The sequence below is a fragment of the Chiloscyllium plagiosum genome, chromosome 11 (genome assembly GCF_004010195.1).
Source record: "Chiloscyllium plagiosum isolate BGI_BamShark_2017 chromosome 11, ASM401019v2, whole genome shotgun sequence".
Taxonomy (NCBI): domain Eukaryota; kingdom Metazoa; phylum Chordata; class Chondrichthyes; order Orectolobiformes; family Hemiscylliidae; genus Chiloscyllium; species Chiloscyllium plagiosum.
Window position 1 is genome coordinate 65951204 of NC_057720.1, and position 18968 is coordinate 65970171.

An 18968-nucleotide genomic window follows, 5' to 3' on the forward strand; every position below is an offset into this window, starting at 1 on the left:
TAAGATGGCTGAAATTTTCCCTTTGTGACACTAGTAGAACATTGCCGGATTTGTTTTTATGTGTCGTGCAGCATGCCAGTTCTAAGTGGCACGGTGGCTCAGTGGTTAGCAGTGTGGCCTCACACCACCAGGGTCCCAGGTTCAATTCCAGCCTAGGGCGACTGTCTGTGTGGAGTTTGCACATTCTCCCTGTGTCTGTGTGGGTTTCCTCCCGCAATCCAAAGATATGCAGGTCAGGTGAATTGGCCATGCTAAATCACCCATAGTGTGAGGTGCATTAGTCAGAGGGAAATGGGTCTGGGTGGGTTACTCTTTGGAGGGTTGGTTGGGCCGAAGGGCCTGTTTACATTGTAGGGAATCTAATCTAACCAAGAAATATCCATACTCTTTATTCAACATTAAATCTATAAATGCATTTGCTTAATTTCCATAGCTTCTCTTCAACATCACTTGCCTCTTGAAGCGGTTTCAAATACTCTTAACTCTGAAATATTTCACCCTACTAAGATGTAGCTTTTATATCAATTGAGCTACATGCCTACAGATGTGTGGTCAACAGAATGAAGAAAATGCTCAGAATTACTTTATCCACAATGGGCAATTCCATTCTAAAATCTCTTTGCAATCAAAAGCCATAACTATTGTTTCAGCCTGATAAAAAAAGGACTATTTCTGTACATATTCACATGGGTGGCACAGTGGCTCAGTGGTTAGCACTGCTGCCTCACAGTGCCAGGGTCCTGGGCTCAGTTCCTGCCTTGGGCAACTGTCTGTGTGGAATTTGTACATTCTCCTGTGTCTGTGTGGATTTCCTCCCACAATCCAAAGATGTGCAAGTTAGGTGAATTGGCTCTGCTAGATTGTCCATAGTGTTAGCTGCACTAGTCAGGGGTCAATGTAGGGGAATGGGTCTGGATGGGTTACTCTTCGGAGGGTCAGTGTGGACTTGTTAGGCTGAATTGTCTGTTTCTACACTGTAGGGAATCTAATCATGTCCCCTATTTGTTTCCAAACTTTTAGAATCTGAGGGATTTATGAAAGGTAATTTGACAGCCTGTACATCAGGTTTAAATTATGAAGAACAGATAAGCAGTCAGACGGCAATCAGCAGAATGATACCATTTCATAGAATAGGGCTCTGCATCTAAAGGATATCAGCCTTGAGTCAAGACTAGGATGATATACATTATGGAAGGTCCAGTAAATGGAAGTATGTAACTACAAGCACTGAGTAAATGTCCAACGTGATGAACAGAAGTAAGATCCAAGGACTGGCAAAATGGAGTCAAACAGTGGAAACCAAAAATCCGTTTTGACTCGAGTACTTGGAAAAAATAGCATACTGGCATTAGAACCTCTGATCATTGGAAAAGATATACAGGAGCAGTAACCTATTATAGGAAGGATATTACTAAACTGGAGAGGGCTCAGAAAAGACTTACCATGATGTTGCCAGGAATGGAGCATTTGGGATATAAAAATACACCGGAAAGGCTGGGACGTTTTCCATGGGAGGCTGAGGGGTGACTGTGTTGAGGTTTATAAAGTCATGAGGGGCATAGATAAGGTGAATGACAAGAATCTTTTCATTAGGGTGGGGGAGTTCAAAACTAGAGGGCATATTTTAAGAGGGGAAAGATTTAAAACTGACATGAGGGACAACGTTTTTACACAGGGATTGATTTGTATGTGAAATAAAGTGCCAGACAAAGTGATGGATGCAGGTAGAGTTAGAATGTTTAACAGACATTTGGATAAGTTAATGAATAGAAAAGGTTTGGAGGGATATGGGCCAAATGCAGACAGGTGGGACTGGTTTGGTTAGGAACATGGCTGGCGTGGACTGGTTGGTCTGAAGGGTCTATTTCTCTGCTGTATGACTCTATGCCTCTAGCCCAGAAAGGCATTTTAGAGCAAGTAAAGATGATAATTTGATTAAATTAATAAAAATGAGTGGAACTTAATGTTTTCATTATCATGTGAGAAAATCATTGGCTCTCCATCACACTCATCACTGTACTTTTTGACCCTTCCTGAACATTTGAACTGATATGAAATCTCCAGGATTAGAGTCAGAGAGTCATAGACATGTACAGCACGGAAACAGACCCTTCAATCCAACTTGTCCATTCCAACCAGATATCCCAACCCAATCTAGTCCCACCTGCCAGCACCCAGTCTACATCTCTCCAAACCCTTATTATTCATTTACCCATCCAAATGCCTCTTAAATGTTGCAGTTGTACCAGCCTCCACCACTTCCTCTGGCAGTTCATTCCATTAACGTATCGCCCTCTGCGTGAAAAAGTTGCCCTTAGGTCTCTTTTATATCTTTCCCCTCTCACCCTAAACCTATGCCCTCTAGTTCTGGACTCCCCCATCCCAGGGAAAAGACTTTGTCTGTTTATCCTATCCATGCCCCTCATGATTTTATAAACCTCTATAAGGTCACCCCTCAGCCTCTGATGCTCCAGGGAAAACAGCCCTAACCTATTTAACCTCTCCATATAGCTCAAATCCTCCAACCCTGACAATATCCTTGTAAATCTTTTCAGAACCCTTTCAAGTTTCACAATATCTTTCCAGTAGGAAGGAGACCAGAATTGCATGCAATATTTCAACAGTAGCCTAACCAATGTCCTGTAGCCGCAACATGACCTCCCAACTCCTGTACTCAATACTCTGGCTAATAAAGGAAAGCATACCAAACACCTTCTTCACTAGATTAGAGTGGTGCTGAAAAAGCACAGCAGGTTAGGCAGCATCCGAGGAATAGGAAAATCGACGTTTCGGGCAAAAGCCCTTCATCAGGAATGAAGGCAGGGTCCCTCAGGGGTGGGGAGATAAATGGGAGGAAGGTAGCAAAGAATACAATAGGTGGATGGGGTGGGGATGAAGGTGATAGGTCAGAGAGGAGGGTGGAGCGGATAGGTGGGAAGGGAGATTGGCAGGTAGGACAGGTCATGAGGATGGTGCTGAGCTGGAAGGTTGGAACTGGGGTAAGGGGAGGGGTAATGAGGAAACTGTTGAAGTCCACATTGATGCCCTGGGGTTGAAGGGTTCCAAGGTGGAAGATGAGGTGTTCTTCCTCTAGCCGTTGGGTGGTGAGGGAGCGGCGGTGGAGGAGGTCCAAGACCTGTATGTCCTCGGCAGAGTGGGAGGGGGAGTTGAAATGTTGGGCCACGGGGCGGTGTGGTTGATTGGTGCGGGTGTCCCGGAGATGTTCCCTAAAGCGCTCTGCGAGGAGGCATCCAGTTTCCACCGTGTAAAGGAGACCGCATCGGGAGCAACAGATACAAAAAGTGACATTGGTGGATGTGCAGGTAAAACTTTGATGGATGTGGAAGGCTCCTTTGGGGCCTTAGATAGAGGTGAGGGGGGAGGTGTGGGCACAGGTTTTGCATTTCCTGTGGCAGGGGAAGGTGCCAGGATGGGAGGGTGGATTGTTGGGGGGGCGTAGACCTGACCAGGTAGTCACGGAGGGAATGGTCTTTGCAGAAAGCGGAAAGAGGTTGGGAGGGAAATATATCCCTGGTGGTGGGGTCCGTTTGGAGGTGGTGGAAATGCCGGCGGATGATGGATTTATGCAAAGGTTGGTACTTTTGCCTACCTCCTTCACTATCCTATCTACCTGCGACTCCACTTTCAAGGAGCTATGAACCTGCACTGCTTTATTTATCTGGACAATTTTGCGTGATGCCAATTCTCTGTTGCTGCTTTGATTGACGTTTTTCTCCAGGTCTGCAGAAAAATTAAATTAATTGTAATTCCTTCCAAGATTGTGGTTGTGTCATACATACGGAGGCATTTGGGATTCCTCCTCTAGATCAATTGATAAAATCTATCAACTATTTTGAGGGGAATTCTTTACACAGAATGCCCATGCCTGTCAATTGTTTACTTTATTATTTGGTTGGTCGACTGAGATCTTTTGTAAAATCTTATTGATCACTGCATAATTTCTTTCACAGAGTACATCACTAAAAGTTCTTTCAGCTGCAGGGTTCATGACCATTGTATTTAAATTTTTCTAACTCTCTATACTTGTCATTGGCAAATTCTACTCCCCACCCCCCCTCCAAAATGTTGGTGAGAAACTTGGGTGTTGCACCCAATCTAGTTCTTATTTATTTTCCATAGTTTTATGTACCATCACCCTTTGTTCTTAATCTTTATAACTTAGAAACACTGAGTCAGATTTCCATGTCTACATAATAGGACATTTGTCCTTATTCTACAGCTTTAAATGCATGGCAATTAAATACTTCATTAAAGTCTCATGCCAATTGGATACTTATGATGGCAGCAACCATATACAGAACAACCTTGCTAATCTGAGCATCAGTTATCCAAATTTCAGATTATCCGAACAAGATCTCAAGGTCCCATAAAAACGTTATCAGTTATCCAAACAATCAGTTATCTGAACAAAATACTACTCCCCACCCTTCTCGTTCAGATAATCAAGGTTGTTCTGTATATTACATTTTTCACTCAACTCATTGATAAGCATTGTGTACTCATCATCAACAACACCTACTGTCATTTAATATGGTTTTTGATACGTAGAAAGCAAAATGAGCACATTGTTATGTAACTTTAAGACAATTTGCTCTTTCTCTCTCAAATTCTTGTGTTCTGATGCCATTAAAATTTCTTTAACATTCTGACTAGAAATTCCATGCATTGTTTTGGGAATGCAACAGTGATGTCATTAGGCAAACTGCAAATCCACTGACTTTCCAAAGAAAATTGGTTTAGCATGTTCCAGTTTAATTTTTATTGTTTTCAAGGAAGGCTTGCTTGACAGCAAGGGTAACTCACTAGAGATTGCACCTCTACTAATAACTAACAATGCATCTTTCTATGTGGTAGAGTTCACGGGTTTGGAAGATACATTCAAAATAGCCTTGGTAAGTTGCAGCAGTACAACTTGCGTATAGTTCACCATGTGGAGAAAAGGAGGACTGCAGATGCTGGAGATTAGAGCTGAAAATGTGTTGCTGGAAAAGTGCAGCAGGTCAGGCAGCATCCAAGGAGCAGGAGAATCGACGTTTCGGACATAAGCCCTTCTTCAGGCATCATCTTCAGGAACCATAGTTCACCATGTGTCAGTGATGGAGAAAGTGAATATTTAAGTTAGTGGATGGGGTGCCAATCAGGTGGGCTGTATTTATTTAACTTGTCCACAGAACCTGGATGTCCCTGGCTCGGCCAGTATTTATTGCCCATCCCAAAGTACCCAGAGGGCAATTAACAGTCAACTGTATTGCTGTGGATCTGGAGCCACATGAAGGTCAGACTATGTAAGGATGGCAAATTTTGTTCCCTAAGGGAAATTAATGACCTAAATGGGTTTTATAGTGATTAAATGATCACCATTTGGCTTGACTCTAATTCTAGATTTTATTGAATTCAAATTTCACCACCTACCATAGTCAAATTTGAACCCGTGCCCCCAGAACATTAACCTGAATTGTTGGATTACAAGTCCAGTAACATTACCATTATGCCACAGCCTCTCCATTATTGTGCCACTACCTTCTGCTTTGTTGCAATGGTGCTGGATTTGTTAAATGGTAAATATTCCATTTATGACTGACTGTGTTTTGTAGATGAAGAAGAAGTTTTCAGGAGTCAGAAGGTGAACTATTTGCCCTAGAATTCCCAGTCTCTCACCTGACTTTGTAGCCAAAGTATCTATATGGTTGGCAGAAAGTGAGCACTGCAGATGCTGGAGATCAGAGTCAAAATGTGTGCTGCTGGAAAATTATAGCAGGTCAGGTAGCATCCGAGAAATAGTCAGCTAATGTTTCAGGCATAAGCCCTTCATCAGGAATGGGTGATGATGGGCTTATGTCCAAAATGTTGACTCTCCTATCTACATCATATAGCTGGTTCAGTTAAATTCAGAGCCGGAAATGTGTTGCTGGAAAAGCGCAGCAGGTCAGGCAGCATCCAGGGAACAGGAGAATCGACGTTTCGGGCATAAGCCCTTCTTCAGGCTTATGCCCGAAACGTTGATTCTCCTGTTCCCTGGATGCTGCCTGACCTGCTGCGCTTTTCCAGCAACACATTTCCGGCTCTGATCTCCAGCATCTGCAGACCTCACTTTCTCCTCAGTTAAATTCAGGTCAATAGTAACCCCAAATATTGATAGTGAGGGATGTTGGAGATAGTCATGGCCTGGTACTTACATGCTACAAATGTCATTTGCCACCTGTCAATCTCACAGCTGTTTGGGGAAACCACCTTCCACATTTCCACTACTTTGTGTAAAGAAGTATTTTCTAAAATTACTCCTGAATGGCCGCTCTAATTTTAAGGTTATACTCTTGTTCTAAACTAGAGGAAAATGTTTGTGTATGTAACTTATCCTTTACTCGTGTTAAACACTTAAATCAGATCATTTCTTACACTGAAATGCCTAGACTTAAACAGACAGTTCTCATAACTTAATAATTTTAACCCAGATATAATTCTGGTAAGCCAGTGCTGTTATGTACTTTAAGGCCAATAAATCCAGCCTGAAAAGCCCAGAACAGAATGCAGTAATGTGAATAAGGTTTAACCAGAGCTCTGTGCAACCACCACAGAACTTCCAGCCTTTTACATTCAAGATACTTGCATGCCATTACCTTTTTAATATTTTTATGATGATCTCATAATTGTTAAAAGCTATTGCATAGGTATGTAGATGAAGCATTATTCAGCAAGACACTGGACTGCCTGAATGTATAGGCGAAAGTGAGGACTGCAGATGCTGGAGATTAGAGTCGAGAGTGTGGTCTGGAAAAGCGCAGCTGGTCAGGCAGCATCTAAGGAGCATGGGCATTGATGTTTCGGGCAAAAGCCCTTCATCAGGAAAGGCCTGAATGTAAGTCATTCCCCTTGTCAGTGAAGAGTAACAAATTAGCTGGGAAATGTGGAAGAATATATCGTAAGAATTAAAATACTATACTCTTAAGGGAAATAATTAATGCTATTAGCTGTTAATTTTGAATTTCTAAAATGATCATTGTTACTGGAACAAAATACTGGTGTTACAATATGCATCATATTTATTTTTAAAGTGGCTAGCCCAAACGAAATAAAACTGTCACAGAGGGAAAGGTTGTTCTGTTTCACAGTTCTATTACCCTTCACCTTATAATCAATACAAACAATCACTAAAATAATCCACAGAGGTCTCCTGCAGATAAGGTTTGTGTAGTGAAATATCAAAATGAGTGTACATATAGTTGCACTGGTTTCAAATTTAGGGAGCTATCACTTTAAACTTTGGAATTGCATCTTTCCAAGTTGAAATAAAGACAACGATTTTGAAATATCTCACATACATGGTTAATCAAAATTCCAAAAATCGAATGCAGGCAATGTTTCCTTTTGTACATTAAAACTCCTGATCAGAGATTTATTTCTGTATTGATCAACCAACAAATACTTTTGATTTAAAAACATTGAAATGACTGATGCAAGCAGCTATGTAACAGGTGGCATATATCATGTGCAAATTTTCCATGATCAGACTCTGATTAATCTAACTCAGTTTACGCTAACATTGAATAATATCTGAGTCAGACTAAGCAGAGTGGCGTTTGGCGGTTATAAAGTGTGAGGCTACATTATGGAACTGGTTCTAAAATTAGTTTCTTAATCTTTTTGCTCAATAGGCAGCATTGTGTAAAGAAAGGAACTTAAGTTACTGCAGAGTTTCAAATGCATGTCAAACCTACAAAACTGGATTGTTTTTTCAGGTGATTGAAAAAGGGATAAAACCTTACAATAAAAAAAACCTACAAATTCTGCAGAAATGTGAAAGCATTTTCACACTTACGTCTCTTCAATCATTTTTAATGATGAGAGTAGAATTTTGGTTCCTGAATTTCTAATGAGCTAGTTGTCCTATATGTTGGACTAGACTGCAGGGTGTGTGTCTACTGTCCAGAACATCTGTCAGTTTAGTTGAATCTCTTAATGGCTTCTGTCCCTGTTCATTCTTCGCTATAAAATCCACACTGGGGAAAAATAATTCTGAAAAAAAAAGTCATAGCAGACTCGAGACGTTAATTCTGTTTCTGTCTCCACAGATGCCGCTAGACCCGCTGAACTTTTCCCAACATTTTCTGAGCGAAAGTTCACTAATGGAAAACGAAGCGAACGAGTTAGGAGTCAACCGTCCGTGGAACGAGCAATTCTGTTAACATGGGAAAATTAGGGCAAAGTTCAGATTCGTTGTTTGTAATCTCCACGTTAATGCGACAATAGAGCAGCTTAACCGGTTGAAGTTTAACAAAATTAATCAGATATATATTTGTAACAAATACACAGCCGGTCAGGCAGCATTTATAGGGAGAGATGTTTAAGATTGACACCATCTAAACACATCTCGAAATATTTCCCAGTTCTAACGAAACGGGTTTTCTCTCGCCACAGACATCTGACCTGCTAAGTATTTCCTGCATTTTCTATACTGAGATTTAATCAATTGTGCATTTGATCAGTTTGTGCATTCACTTGGGACTAAAGTAACGAATATTATTTACTGTTCCAACAGTGTGTGAGTGATAAGTGGGCTCTTCTGGGAACCAATTAAAATACAATATCGCCTGAACCAAACTTAAAAATCACACAACGCCAGGTTATAGTCCAACAGGTTTAGTTGGAAGCACTAGCTTTCGGAGCGCCGCTCCTTCATCAGGTGGTTGTCGAAAGCTAGTGTGCTTCCAAATGAACCTGTTGAACTATAACCTGGTGTTGTGTGATTTTTAACTTTGTACACCCCAGTCCAACACCGGCATCTCCAAACCCTGAACCAGACACACTGATCCTTATGTGCAAGACCACGACTGAATCACCAGCCTCACATTTCAGGTTTTATATTTGATGTCAAATTATCTGGATCCACACGAAAGCTTGAACAGTCTTACTAGTAAATTCGCTTTTATTACTGACTACTTCACTCAAGATTCAATGTCTGATTGAGGCCAGTTTTTTTTCCCCGCCTTTTTAACCCTTAATGAGAGCCCGAGTTACCCTAACTAAACAAAATCCCGATGGATTAAACGTATGTCCTTTTCAGAAAGACTTAACCAATGATTTCCAGATAAGCAGAGAAATAAAACCTATTGAATTATAGTGTTTTCTCCAGTTTCAACAGTTGTGATTTTTAAACCAAACGATATCGTTAATCTCTCGCGAAACGCCAATGAAAATATCACATTAAAAAAAGTAGTAGACAGTGAGGGAGTGGAAACAAAGGTTAACGGCTTGAAATGAATATAAGTGACAAATTAACAACTGTATTCCGAGACCATGGAGCTGCTACATTCCAAAATTATGTACTTGCAAACGATTACAATGAATGCGTTTATTTATATTAAGAAACCAAGTGAAAGACTCAAGGTCTGCACATAGGACCAAGCAACGGTGTCAGTGGGTGACACTAAATCAGGGTTTGAAACACCTGAAGAATGCAGAATCGGAGCGAGGAGTTCGCCAGTTTTGTCATTCTGGGATAGAATAAGTCGCAGGAAGCAATGTACGAAGTTTGATCTCAGCACTGAGGATGAAGGGAGGAGGTATATGAAGACAATGTCGCTGCTCAGTTGCAATCAAGGAGCCAAGACTGCAGTAATATAACAAGACAAACACTTCAACCCCAGGACATCAATGTGGACTTCACCAGTTTCCTCATTTCCCCTCCCTCCACCTTACCCCAACGTCCAAATTCCTGCTCCTCTGATGCTGCCTGAACTGCTGTGCTTTTCCAGCACCACTTTGGTTTCCAGCATCTGCAATCCTTGTTTTTACCTCACAGGACAAGGTGCTAAGCAGACAGGGATGAGGCAGATAGGGAATTGTGTGTTAGGCATGCTCTCCACCCCCCCACCCCCCACGCCACTACCAACTTGTTTCTAACGCACAAGTGCTTAATGCACTTTATAAATAATGCTTTCAAGCCTCATTCATATGCCCGCGAATATAATAAAGTTTCATTTTGTTTGACTTCAATCAGACGGTGGCTGAGTTCCCAGAGGAGCACTTTCTCACGGGTTTCAGGTGTGTTGTTTCCATGAATGTGAAATCATGCGGCATAAATTCTGCCACTTCGAATCAGCGTTGTTTCCTATGTATGAATTAAATGTTGCAGAAGGAAGTGACTGCGTGCAGTGTCCAGTCCAGTCCAGTGCAGAGACAATCCAACAACATGTGCATGTACAAGTTTAACCAATGCATCGATTAGCCCTCAGCTCCACCTCAGGACTCGCTCCTTCTTCCCTAACACATTTTAAACTCAAAGTCCAGATGTACAAAAATTATTGAACTGCTTCGCGCAAAATTGATTTAATCTAGTACAAAATGGAAGTCAATTCCCCATATCGTTACCCCCCAAGTTTTAGTTTAATGGGAAATGAAGTAAAAAATATATTCGCAGAATATATTTTGGAAGCAGGGTACATCCATGTTATAAGAATTGGGAAGCCTCATTGTGAAAGGGGATCTCTATGAAGTGATCCATTAGCTCTATTACTTCGCTTCCAGCTCTCGTTTATTTTTAATCCCTTTTGAATGGAGTGCGCCCCGCCCTTTCTCGGCACCTATATCTCCTCCTCCAACCACTTGAAATCTTTTTAGAATTGTTTGATTGTGGAGTTGCTTTCAACCCTTCTCAAAGAATGGGGGGGGGGGGGAGGTTTGCGGGGGGAAAAATGATTTTCGATCCTTTCATACAAATCGTTTCACTTGAGTGACTTGAAATAACTGCGTTATAAAGCCGAGGCGCTGCAGCTTGGGGATGTGCTCCCGCTCTTGAATTCAAGCTGGCGTTTGCTCCTGTGCAGTTTTTACCCTTGAGAAAGGAATTGAGGGGGGAGAGTCAAACCTTGCTGTGGCCAAAGCGCAACTTGGAAGTGGTTGGCATGAATAGCTACGGTGCCCCGTACTTGTATGTACCGACCGCGTCTTCCCGAGTGCCGGCTCAGAGGACTCCCAAGTGCGCCCGGTGTCGTAACCACGGGGTCTTGTCTTGGCTCAAGGGCCACAAACGCTACTGTCGCTTCAAAGACTGCACATGCAGCAAGTGCATCCTCATCCTGGAAAGGCAGAGGGTCATGGCCGCGCAGGTGGCCCTCAGGAGGCAGCAAAGCAACGAGGCTCCTTGCAATCTGCTGTTACCCGAGGATTACAGAGCGGTGTACCCGGCCCCCGAGAGACCGGAGCAGCCAGTCCGTTCCGACAGCGTGTACTCAGCCGCCACAGGCAGGCACCGAGCCGGCGAGAGCACACCTGCCGACTCTCTGCTCCATCAGCAACCCGGTAGGAAATGCAGAAATCTTCCACGTCTTTCTTTCGCTCCGTGTACTCGAACAGCGTGCAATTAGAAAGGCAGACGGCTCTTATAGATCTTCCTCCGTCTGTAATAAAAGCAGGACTCTTCCATTGCCCGATCACCCGATATTAGTTAAATTAGACGGGATTAGATATTAAATCTAATTTAATTAGATAACATTAAACCCTTTTTTGTTGCATTTCTTAGAAATGTAGCTAGAACGTTGTCGCATTTATGTTTGGTTTCAAATTCAAGTGGATGACGATGGGATAGTGTAGGGGGTCGAGACTCGATTCTGTTCAGGCCAACAAGTCCACACTGACCCTCCGAAGAATAACCCACCCAAACCCCTATCCCTCTGGAGGATTACACCTAACGCTATGGGCAATATAGCACGGCCAATGCTATATTGTGAGGAAACTCACGCAAACACAGGGAGAATGTGCAAACTCCACGCAGACAGTCGCCCAAGGCTGGACTCGAACCTTGGCGCTGTGAGGTAGCAATGCTAACTACTGAGCCACCGTACGGTATTACGGATAGGGGCTGGTCTTTTATTAGAGAGAAACGACTAGTGGTGCTTTAACCTGAAGGCCACCAGACCTCAGAGGGGAGAGGTTGAGAAGGAGAGTCCTTCATAATAACCTCAAACCAGTGATGGGAATTGAACCCACATTGTTAGCATCATACTGTTCTGTGTTCTATGTTCTAAGCATTGATGGGGATGTTACCAAACCCAGCGAGAAATACACTGAAATGTAACGTGGGCCCGGTGATCGGGGGAATACATTGGACATTCCTGCCTCTGGTTTGTTGCTGCCCATTCCAAAAACCGGGAGGTTACCTGGACAGTCGCTGTTCCCTGTTTGCGGCATCCGTTTCAACAGTTGGTAGATTGCTGCTCTGTGTTTACCCTACAATTTGGAAACCATCCCGAGGATGGGCAGTTATTAATCTGAGAGACTGCGTGAAATGGGGAGAACTTTGTTTCGCGGTAGGGAGTAGGGAGTAGGGAGAACTCCCCAAAATCTACCGCCGCTCCATCCGATCGGAAAATCGGGGGGGGGGGGGGGGGGGAATACATTTGCACCAAGCATCGAACAGATTTTGTTTCAATAACCCGTAATGCCCGGATTCCCTCCCAGGAGCGTAAAGGGCGGAAAATGAGAATGTAGCTGTTGAGGATTTAAACCAAACCGCGGGATGGGCGCCTATACCGAAATCCTGGCTTGTTTAATTAAATACTTGCTGCCAAATGCCCCATTTCTATGTGTCACCCATTAATAGCGTCCCCTTATGTCACCTTCATCGTATCTGACCATGAGAATAACGGTGTTCAATCACCAAGGTTAGTTGTCACAAAGTAGTTGAAAAGGATTTCTAGATGAGCCAAGCATGCATAAGCGACAGGCCCAGAGTTCGGTTTAAGGAACTAAGGGGAAAGAGCAGCACAATATGCTGGTAATGCAACAATGTGGATGCTATTTTAACTGAACAATCATTGTTAAAGCAAGCCATTCTTGTTATCCGCTTTTCTCAAAAAAACTGATTATTCTTACTGCAAATTGGCTTCCTGCTTGTTTTTCCACGTTCATTCTTAACACAACAAATCAAAGAGCCGGCTAGTTCAAAGCCATAACACTCTAGTTATGATAATTGCGCAGGGGTGAAAGGGGGGATTGATCTGTTTGGATGACCCGCGTTTACCATTTCAGCCCCAGGGACGTGATTAATCACTGCGGAGCACAGGGATTAAGGGATCAAATTGCCTGGTTACAAGTGAAACAAAGAGAGACCTGCTGCTGGGATAATTTCGAGCCATTTCTTAAAAGAGATAGAAAAAATTACCCCGCACTTTTATAGACTCGTATTATTCCAATTAAGGCATTCATGACTACTGCAGGGGCATTTGCGTTTAAGGTGACACTTACATAACTGAAAAAATAGAAGAAATTGATCCCCATTGACATTTTGCCATTAGTTCCTAAGGGCGACTTAATATTTCTGCAGTTACCATTTTAACTCGACATTCAGAAAGTGAATGTGCTGCTTTTGGGAATTGATGGACAGTTTTCATGAATTAGTAGCTAAGGATTTTATTAGTTCTAGAAAGTTGACTAGTGAAGTCCTTAGAATGAGTATAAAGGAAGGTAAAATACAATAGATAATCTGTTTTAGAGTGCTGGCGACCTGATTATATTTTTGGCTCATTCTATTTGTACTTGAATTTCATAATTCACAACATTAAACTTTGAAAGAAGTGAAACTGAACCCTAACTAGCATCAGGGAAAAAAAAACTGACGAGGCTCCTTCAGACAAACATCGAGCTATTTTATTCCAAAACTTCAAATAAATTGCTGGCTGGTCTTTGCTAGATTCTCAGTTTCCCGGGAAGGTGTTGCATTTACACAATGTCTTAAAAGTTTAAATCAAAATAAAACTTTTTTCGTGTCCTTAGCCTGGCAACAAAATCTTGTAAAAAACACTTAGGAGTATCATTTTTCCTTAACTAAAGACCATCCTACATTGTTCGAACATTAAATTTTATCAATGTAATCTTACATTCCAAATGCAAAAATAAAAGCCACCGTCCTGCCTTCATCACTGCACTGTTGGGAAAGATTTGAGTCTCGATGTTCTGTTTTCTTGCACGAATATTAAATGTACCGGTAAACATCTCCACATGATGTTCTTAAGGTTGAAAACAATATTTTTTGGTAGATTGGCGGATAGACGTCGGTTGTATTTGAATGCAGAGTTAATGCAATAGTTACATTTTGAGGATGGAGCAATATAGAGGAAATATGCAGTGAATTGTAGAACTTGGAGAAAAAGAGGTAACAATATCAACAGCTTTAGGAGTTCAAATACGCAAATCTTTTGAAACAGGACACCCTGATAACACCGTGAGAATATCTACGTAATCGCAGGTTTTACACAGAGCAATATTAAATTACAATTACACAAACCGTTTCAGATACAGGTACAAACCGGTACAGGTGTCAAGGGCTGAATAACCTGGCGGCGCGCTGTAAAATTCTGCGGCGGTGGCAGTTAGTGTGTTATGTGCAATAGTATTCAGGATATATTGGAAACTTACATATTACGTTGGGAAATAAAATGGCTCTGGAAGTATCTTAGAGTGATGTTGCTTCGTTACCCACAACTCATGCATACAGCATTGTGTCGCTCTGATTGAACTGGATTTAAGGATGCATCTACCTCGCTATACATCTACTGTCTCCCTGTCCTGAGGCAGTATGAGGACTGTGAACGTGAATGTGTGAATGGTCTCGTACCCAAGTTTAAAATTAATTTGGCTTCCCGTTCCGAGAAAGATAGATTCCTGTATGTCACAATGCACAACATTCATTCATCACATTGTAATTCATTATTACACCTGTTTGTTGTCAGATGAATATGAAGATGCCGAAGGAAACGATGCAGATAACAAGATTACGGAAAGTGAGGTGGAAGAGCCAGTTTCCTCCACAGATCCCCAAACCAGCGATTTATCATTGCCTCTCCCGGAAGCAAGCAATGACATAGAGCGGAAGAAGGAAAAAGAACAAATTAAAGCTGCCACCAGATATAACTTCAGTGACATCAGGAAGTTCTTGAAGTCGGAAGATGTGCTGAAGGACATGACTCCTTCGGGAAAGTCTAAAACGCCTCCTATTGAGGTTCTGGCCAAGGTATTTCCGCAGCAGAAACTGTCCGTTCTGGAGCTGGTGCTGAAAGGTTGCAACAATGATTTGGTTTCAGCTATTGAAACCTTACTGTCCAGCACCACCAGGCGAGCTGAAGGATTGAAGAATTACAACCAACCACAGACCTCCAAGGACATAGCTGACTACAACTCTGGTCACTGTCCTTTATCCTCATCAGCTTGGTCTCTGAGTTCTGCCTTTAGATCCCCGTCTGATGCCTTCCAGGTATCTCCAAACAGCCACAGTGTTGTAGCAAGCTTGCCCAATGTCACTCAAACAATTACACAACCCAGTCATTACCCCGTGCCAACTCTTTTCAGACCAACTTTGTCTGGATCTCATCCCTTTGTTTCCAGTGAGTTTGCTCTGTGGAGCACAATGACCTTTCAGCACCCTAGCCTGAGGCAACAGTTTACTTCCCTAGCTCACTCCACTAGTGCCCTGTTGGGAAGCACCACAATGGTCCTACCTGCCCAAAATGAGACTTCCCAGAAACCATCTATCTGTGATGGGAAACTGGCAGAAAAATCTTTGAAATCTCTCGAAGAAAGACAAGAAGGCAAAAAGTAGCAATTTGGATTTCATTCAAATTCTTTAGGCCTGCTTTATTAAACCTTGAGAACCAAGGAGTTGACGTGTAAAACAAAAAGTTGCTCTGAAGACTAAATACTGACAAAGGAAATCCTGAAATGGACTTTGTTCAATAGACGTCCATCCTAAATACCTGTCACAACTTCTTGTTGTTGTAATAGTCAATGTAAGAAATGTTCATTTTATTTAGAATTTCATCTTATTAAAATCAAGCTAGATTATGTAAAGTCAGAAGTGATTCTTGACCATAATTATCATGTCATTTCCATTATAATTTGTTTGAAATTGAGTAAAAGGGAAATAATGCAACTTTTTAACAAATCAACAGGTTGATATAAGGAACACAAATTTCATTCATTTATTGGCTTTGAAAAATGTTAAAATACATTGGCATTTAATAACAATTATTATATGAGTGCCACTAACAATACCTAAGCTTTAAAACCATGTAAATTACTTTATTGAGAATTACTGATCACAAATAACAGTTGTAGCACAGGACATACTGAGCTGCTAAACATTTTATTTTCATGTCCTTTCCTTGTTTGCAGTCTAATTCCGTGATGAACTCCATTTGTACACATTTGATACATTGTGCCATATCATAGCTGCAAATCTTACATTATTTCTCCACCCTTATTATATGCTGCAGTTCAATACTTCATATTGTCTCCATCAGTGTTATTTCCCCTTATAATGATTTTAGTTCCTTCACATATTTTTAAATACAAATTCTAAAATTATCTTTTGATGACAAACAAGAGCAAGAACAGTGATATTATAATTTGTTTTCAAATCATAAGACAGTGCATTTCACATTTTTGTTATGTTCTATCATTTGGTAAGCATTTAAACTTTCATCCATTGACTGGGTAAGTTATTATAGTGATCTTGCTTCAATGCCCTGCTAACAGATTCCCTTACCAGACACTTTACTGTTGGAGAAAATAGCAAGGAAAAGACATTCAGTTTGATCTGACCACTGCTTTTTGCTCCTACCGTTGGTTGCCATTACTTTTCATGTTATGTCTCTTAAATCAACTTTTTAGAAAATACTTAAAACTGACTGAAAACTAAATTAAAGATATGAACCATAGCTCCGGGAAAACCGAATGAATTGGAGGCACAGGAGGAAAGGTAAGTTTAGGGGTTTGTCTTATTTTGAAAAAGTTCTCATACCAATTTTCTTCAGCTGTGAAGAAGTAGACTCTTTTCTGAGATAGGTTTCCTTAAGATCTTATCTAATATGCCATTTTCACTTGTGAGCTATCACATGGGAACTAGTTTTCGTCTCCATTCAATATCCACACACTGCACATCCAGCAGGGGTAGCTAAGAATAAGCAAAGGTAGGAGTTAATGGCGGGCTGGCAGAAGGCAGAGACTGGGGATAACCAGGTCTTTTTCTGAATGGCAGGCAGTGTCTACTGGAGTTCTACAGGGATCATTGTTGGGACCACAACACTGGGATGAAGGAATTGAATTGAATTGAATTGAATTTATTGTCACGTGTACTGAGGCACAGAGAAAGGCTTTGTCTTGTGAGCAAGACAGGCAGATCACAGAGTTGAGTAGCATAGATAGTAAATAATAAGTAAACAACAGTAAAAACAAAAACACAGGTACAGGTGAATGCTAAGAGTTTGTGAATCCATTCAGTATTCTAACAACAGTAGGGTAGAAACTGTTTCGAAACCACCTGGTGTGTGTGTGTGTATGTGTTCAGGCTTCTGTACCTTTTCCCCAATGGTAGAGGTTGTAGAAAAACATTGCCAGGATCTTTGAGAATGCTGGCAGCCTTGAGAACATTGTTGATAAGTTTGCAGATGACACAAAGATAGGTGGAGTGTCAGGTGGTGTTGAGGAAGTGGGAGGCTCAGAAGATTTGGATAGGCTCAGAAAGTCATAGAGTCATAGAGATGTACAGCAGAGAAACACACCCTTCGGTCCTACTCGTCCATGCCGACCAGATATCCCAATCCAATCTAGTCCCACCTGCCAGCACCCAGCCCATATCCCTCCAAACCCTTCCTATTCATATCCCCATCCAAATGCCTCTTAAATGTTGCAATTGTACCAGCCTCCACCACTTTCTCTGGCAGCTCATTCCATGCACTTATCACTCTCTGTGTTAAAGCGTTGGCCCATAGGTCTCTTTTATATCTATCCCTCTCATCCTAAACCCTCTAGTTCTGGACTCCCCAACCCCAGGGAAAAGACGTCTATTTATCCTATCCATGCCCCTCATAAAATTTTGTAAACCTCTAAAAGGTCACCCCTCAGCCTTCGACGCTCCAGGGAAAACAGTCCCAGCCTGTTCAGCCTCTTCCTATAGCTCAAATCCTCCAACCCTGGCAACATCCTTGTAAATCTTTTCTAAGTCCTGCTAAGATTTGCTTTCCCAAAATGCAGCACCTCGCATTTATCTGATTTAAACTCCATCTGCCAATTCTCAGCCCATTGGCCCAACTGGTCAAGATCCTGTAATAATCTGAGATAACCCTCTTTGCTGTCCACTACACCTCCAATTTTGGTGTCATCTGCAAACTTACTAACTGTACCTCTTATGCTCGCATCCAAATCATTTATGTAAATAACAAAAAAGTAGAGGACCCAAACCAATCCTTGTGGCACTCCACTGATTAGGACTATCCCTAATCAGTCCTTGCCTTTCCAAATACATGTGCATCCTGTCCCTCAGGATTCCTCCAACAACTTCCCCACAGACGGCAGGCTCACCGGTCTATAGTTCACTGGTTTGTCCTTACCACCCTTCTTAAATAGTGGCACAACGTTAGCCAACCTCCTGTCTTCTGGCACCTCACCTGTGACTATCTCAGCAAGAGGCCAGCAATTGCTTCCCTAGCTTCCCAAAGAGTTCTCAGGTACTCCTGATCAGGTCCTGGGGATTTAACCACTTTATGCATTTCAAGACATCAAGCACTTCCTCCTCCGTAATCTGGACATTTTGCATGATGTCACCATCTATTTCCCTACAGTCTTTATCTTCCATATCCTTTTCCACAGTAAATACTGATGCAAAATATTCGTTTAGTATCTCCCCCATTTTCTGTGGCTCCACACAAAGGTCACCTTGCTGATCTTCGTGGGGCCCTATTCTCTCCCTAGTTACCCTTTTATCCTTAATGTATTTGTAAAAACTCTTTGGATTCTCCTTAATTCTATTTGCCAAAGCTATCTCATGTTCCCTTTTTGCCCTCCTGATTTCCCTCTTACGTATACTCCTACTTCCTTTATACTCTTCTAAGGATTCACTCGATCTATCCTGTCTATACCTTACATATGCTTCCTTCTTTTTCTTAACCAAACCCTCA

General features: G+C 41.8%; 1 protein-coding gene across 1 annotated transcript; it reads left to right on the plus strand.

The window, feature by feature from the left end:
• Window positions 1–10706: 10706 nt before the first annotated feature.
• Window positions 10707–15841, plus strand: LOC122554784 (doublesex and mab-3 related transcription factor 3, truncated-like). The gene is made up of 2 exons (XM_043700159.1): window positions 10707–11319; window positions 14748–15841. The coding sequence occupies exons 1-2, from the start codon at window positions 10923–10925 to the stop codon at window positions 15611–15613; spliced, it is 1263 nt and encodes a 420-aa protein (XP_043556094.1). The 5' UTR covers window positions 10707–10922; the 3' UTR covers window positions 15614–15841.
• The last annotated feature ends 3127 nt before the right edge of the window (window positions 15842–18968 follow it).

Coding starts and splice junctions, on each gene's coding strand:
- LOC122554784 (XM_043700159.1), top strand. CDS start 10,923: ATGAATAGCTACGGTGCCCCGTACTTGTATGTACCGACCGCGTCTTCC. Junction 11,320..14,747: donor TCTGCTCCATCAGCAACCCG/GTAGGAAATGCA, acceptor GTTTGTTGTCAG/ATGAATATGAAGATGCCGAA.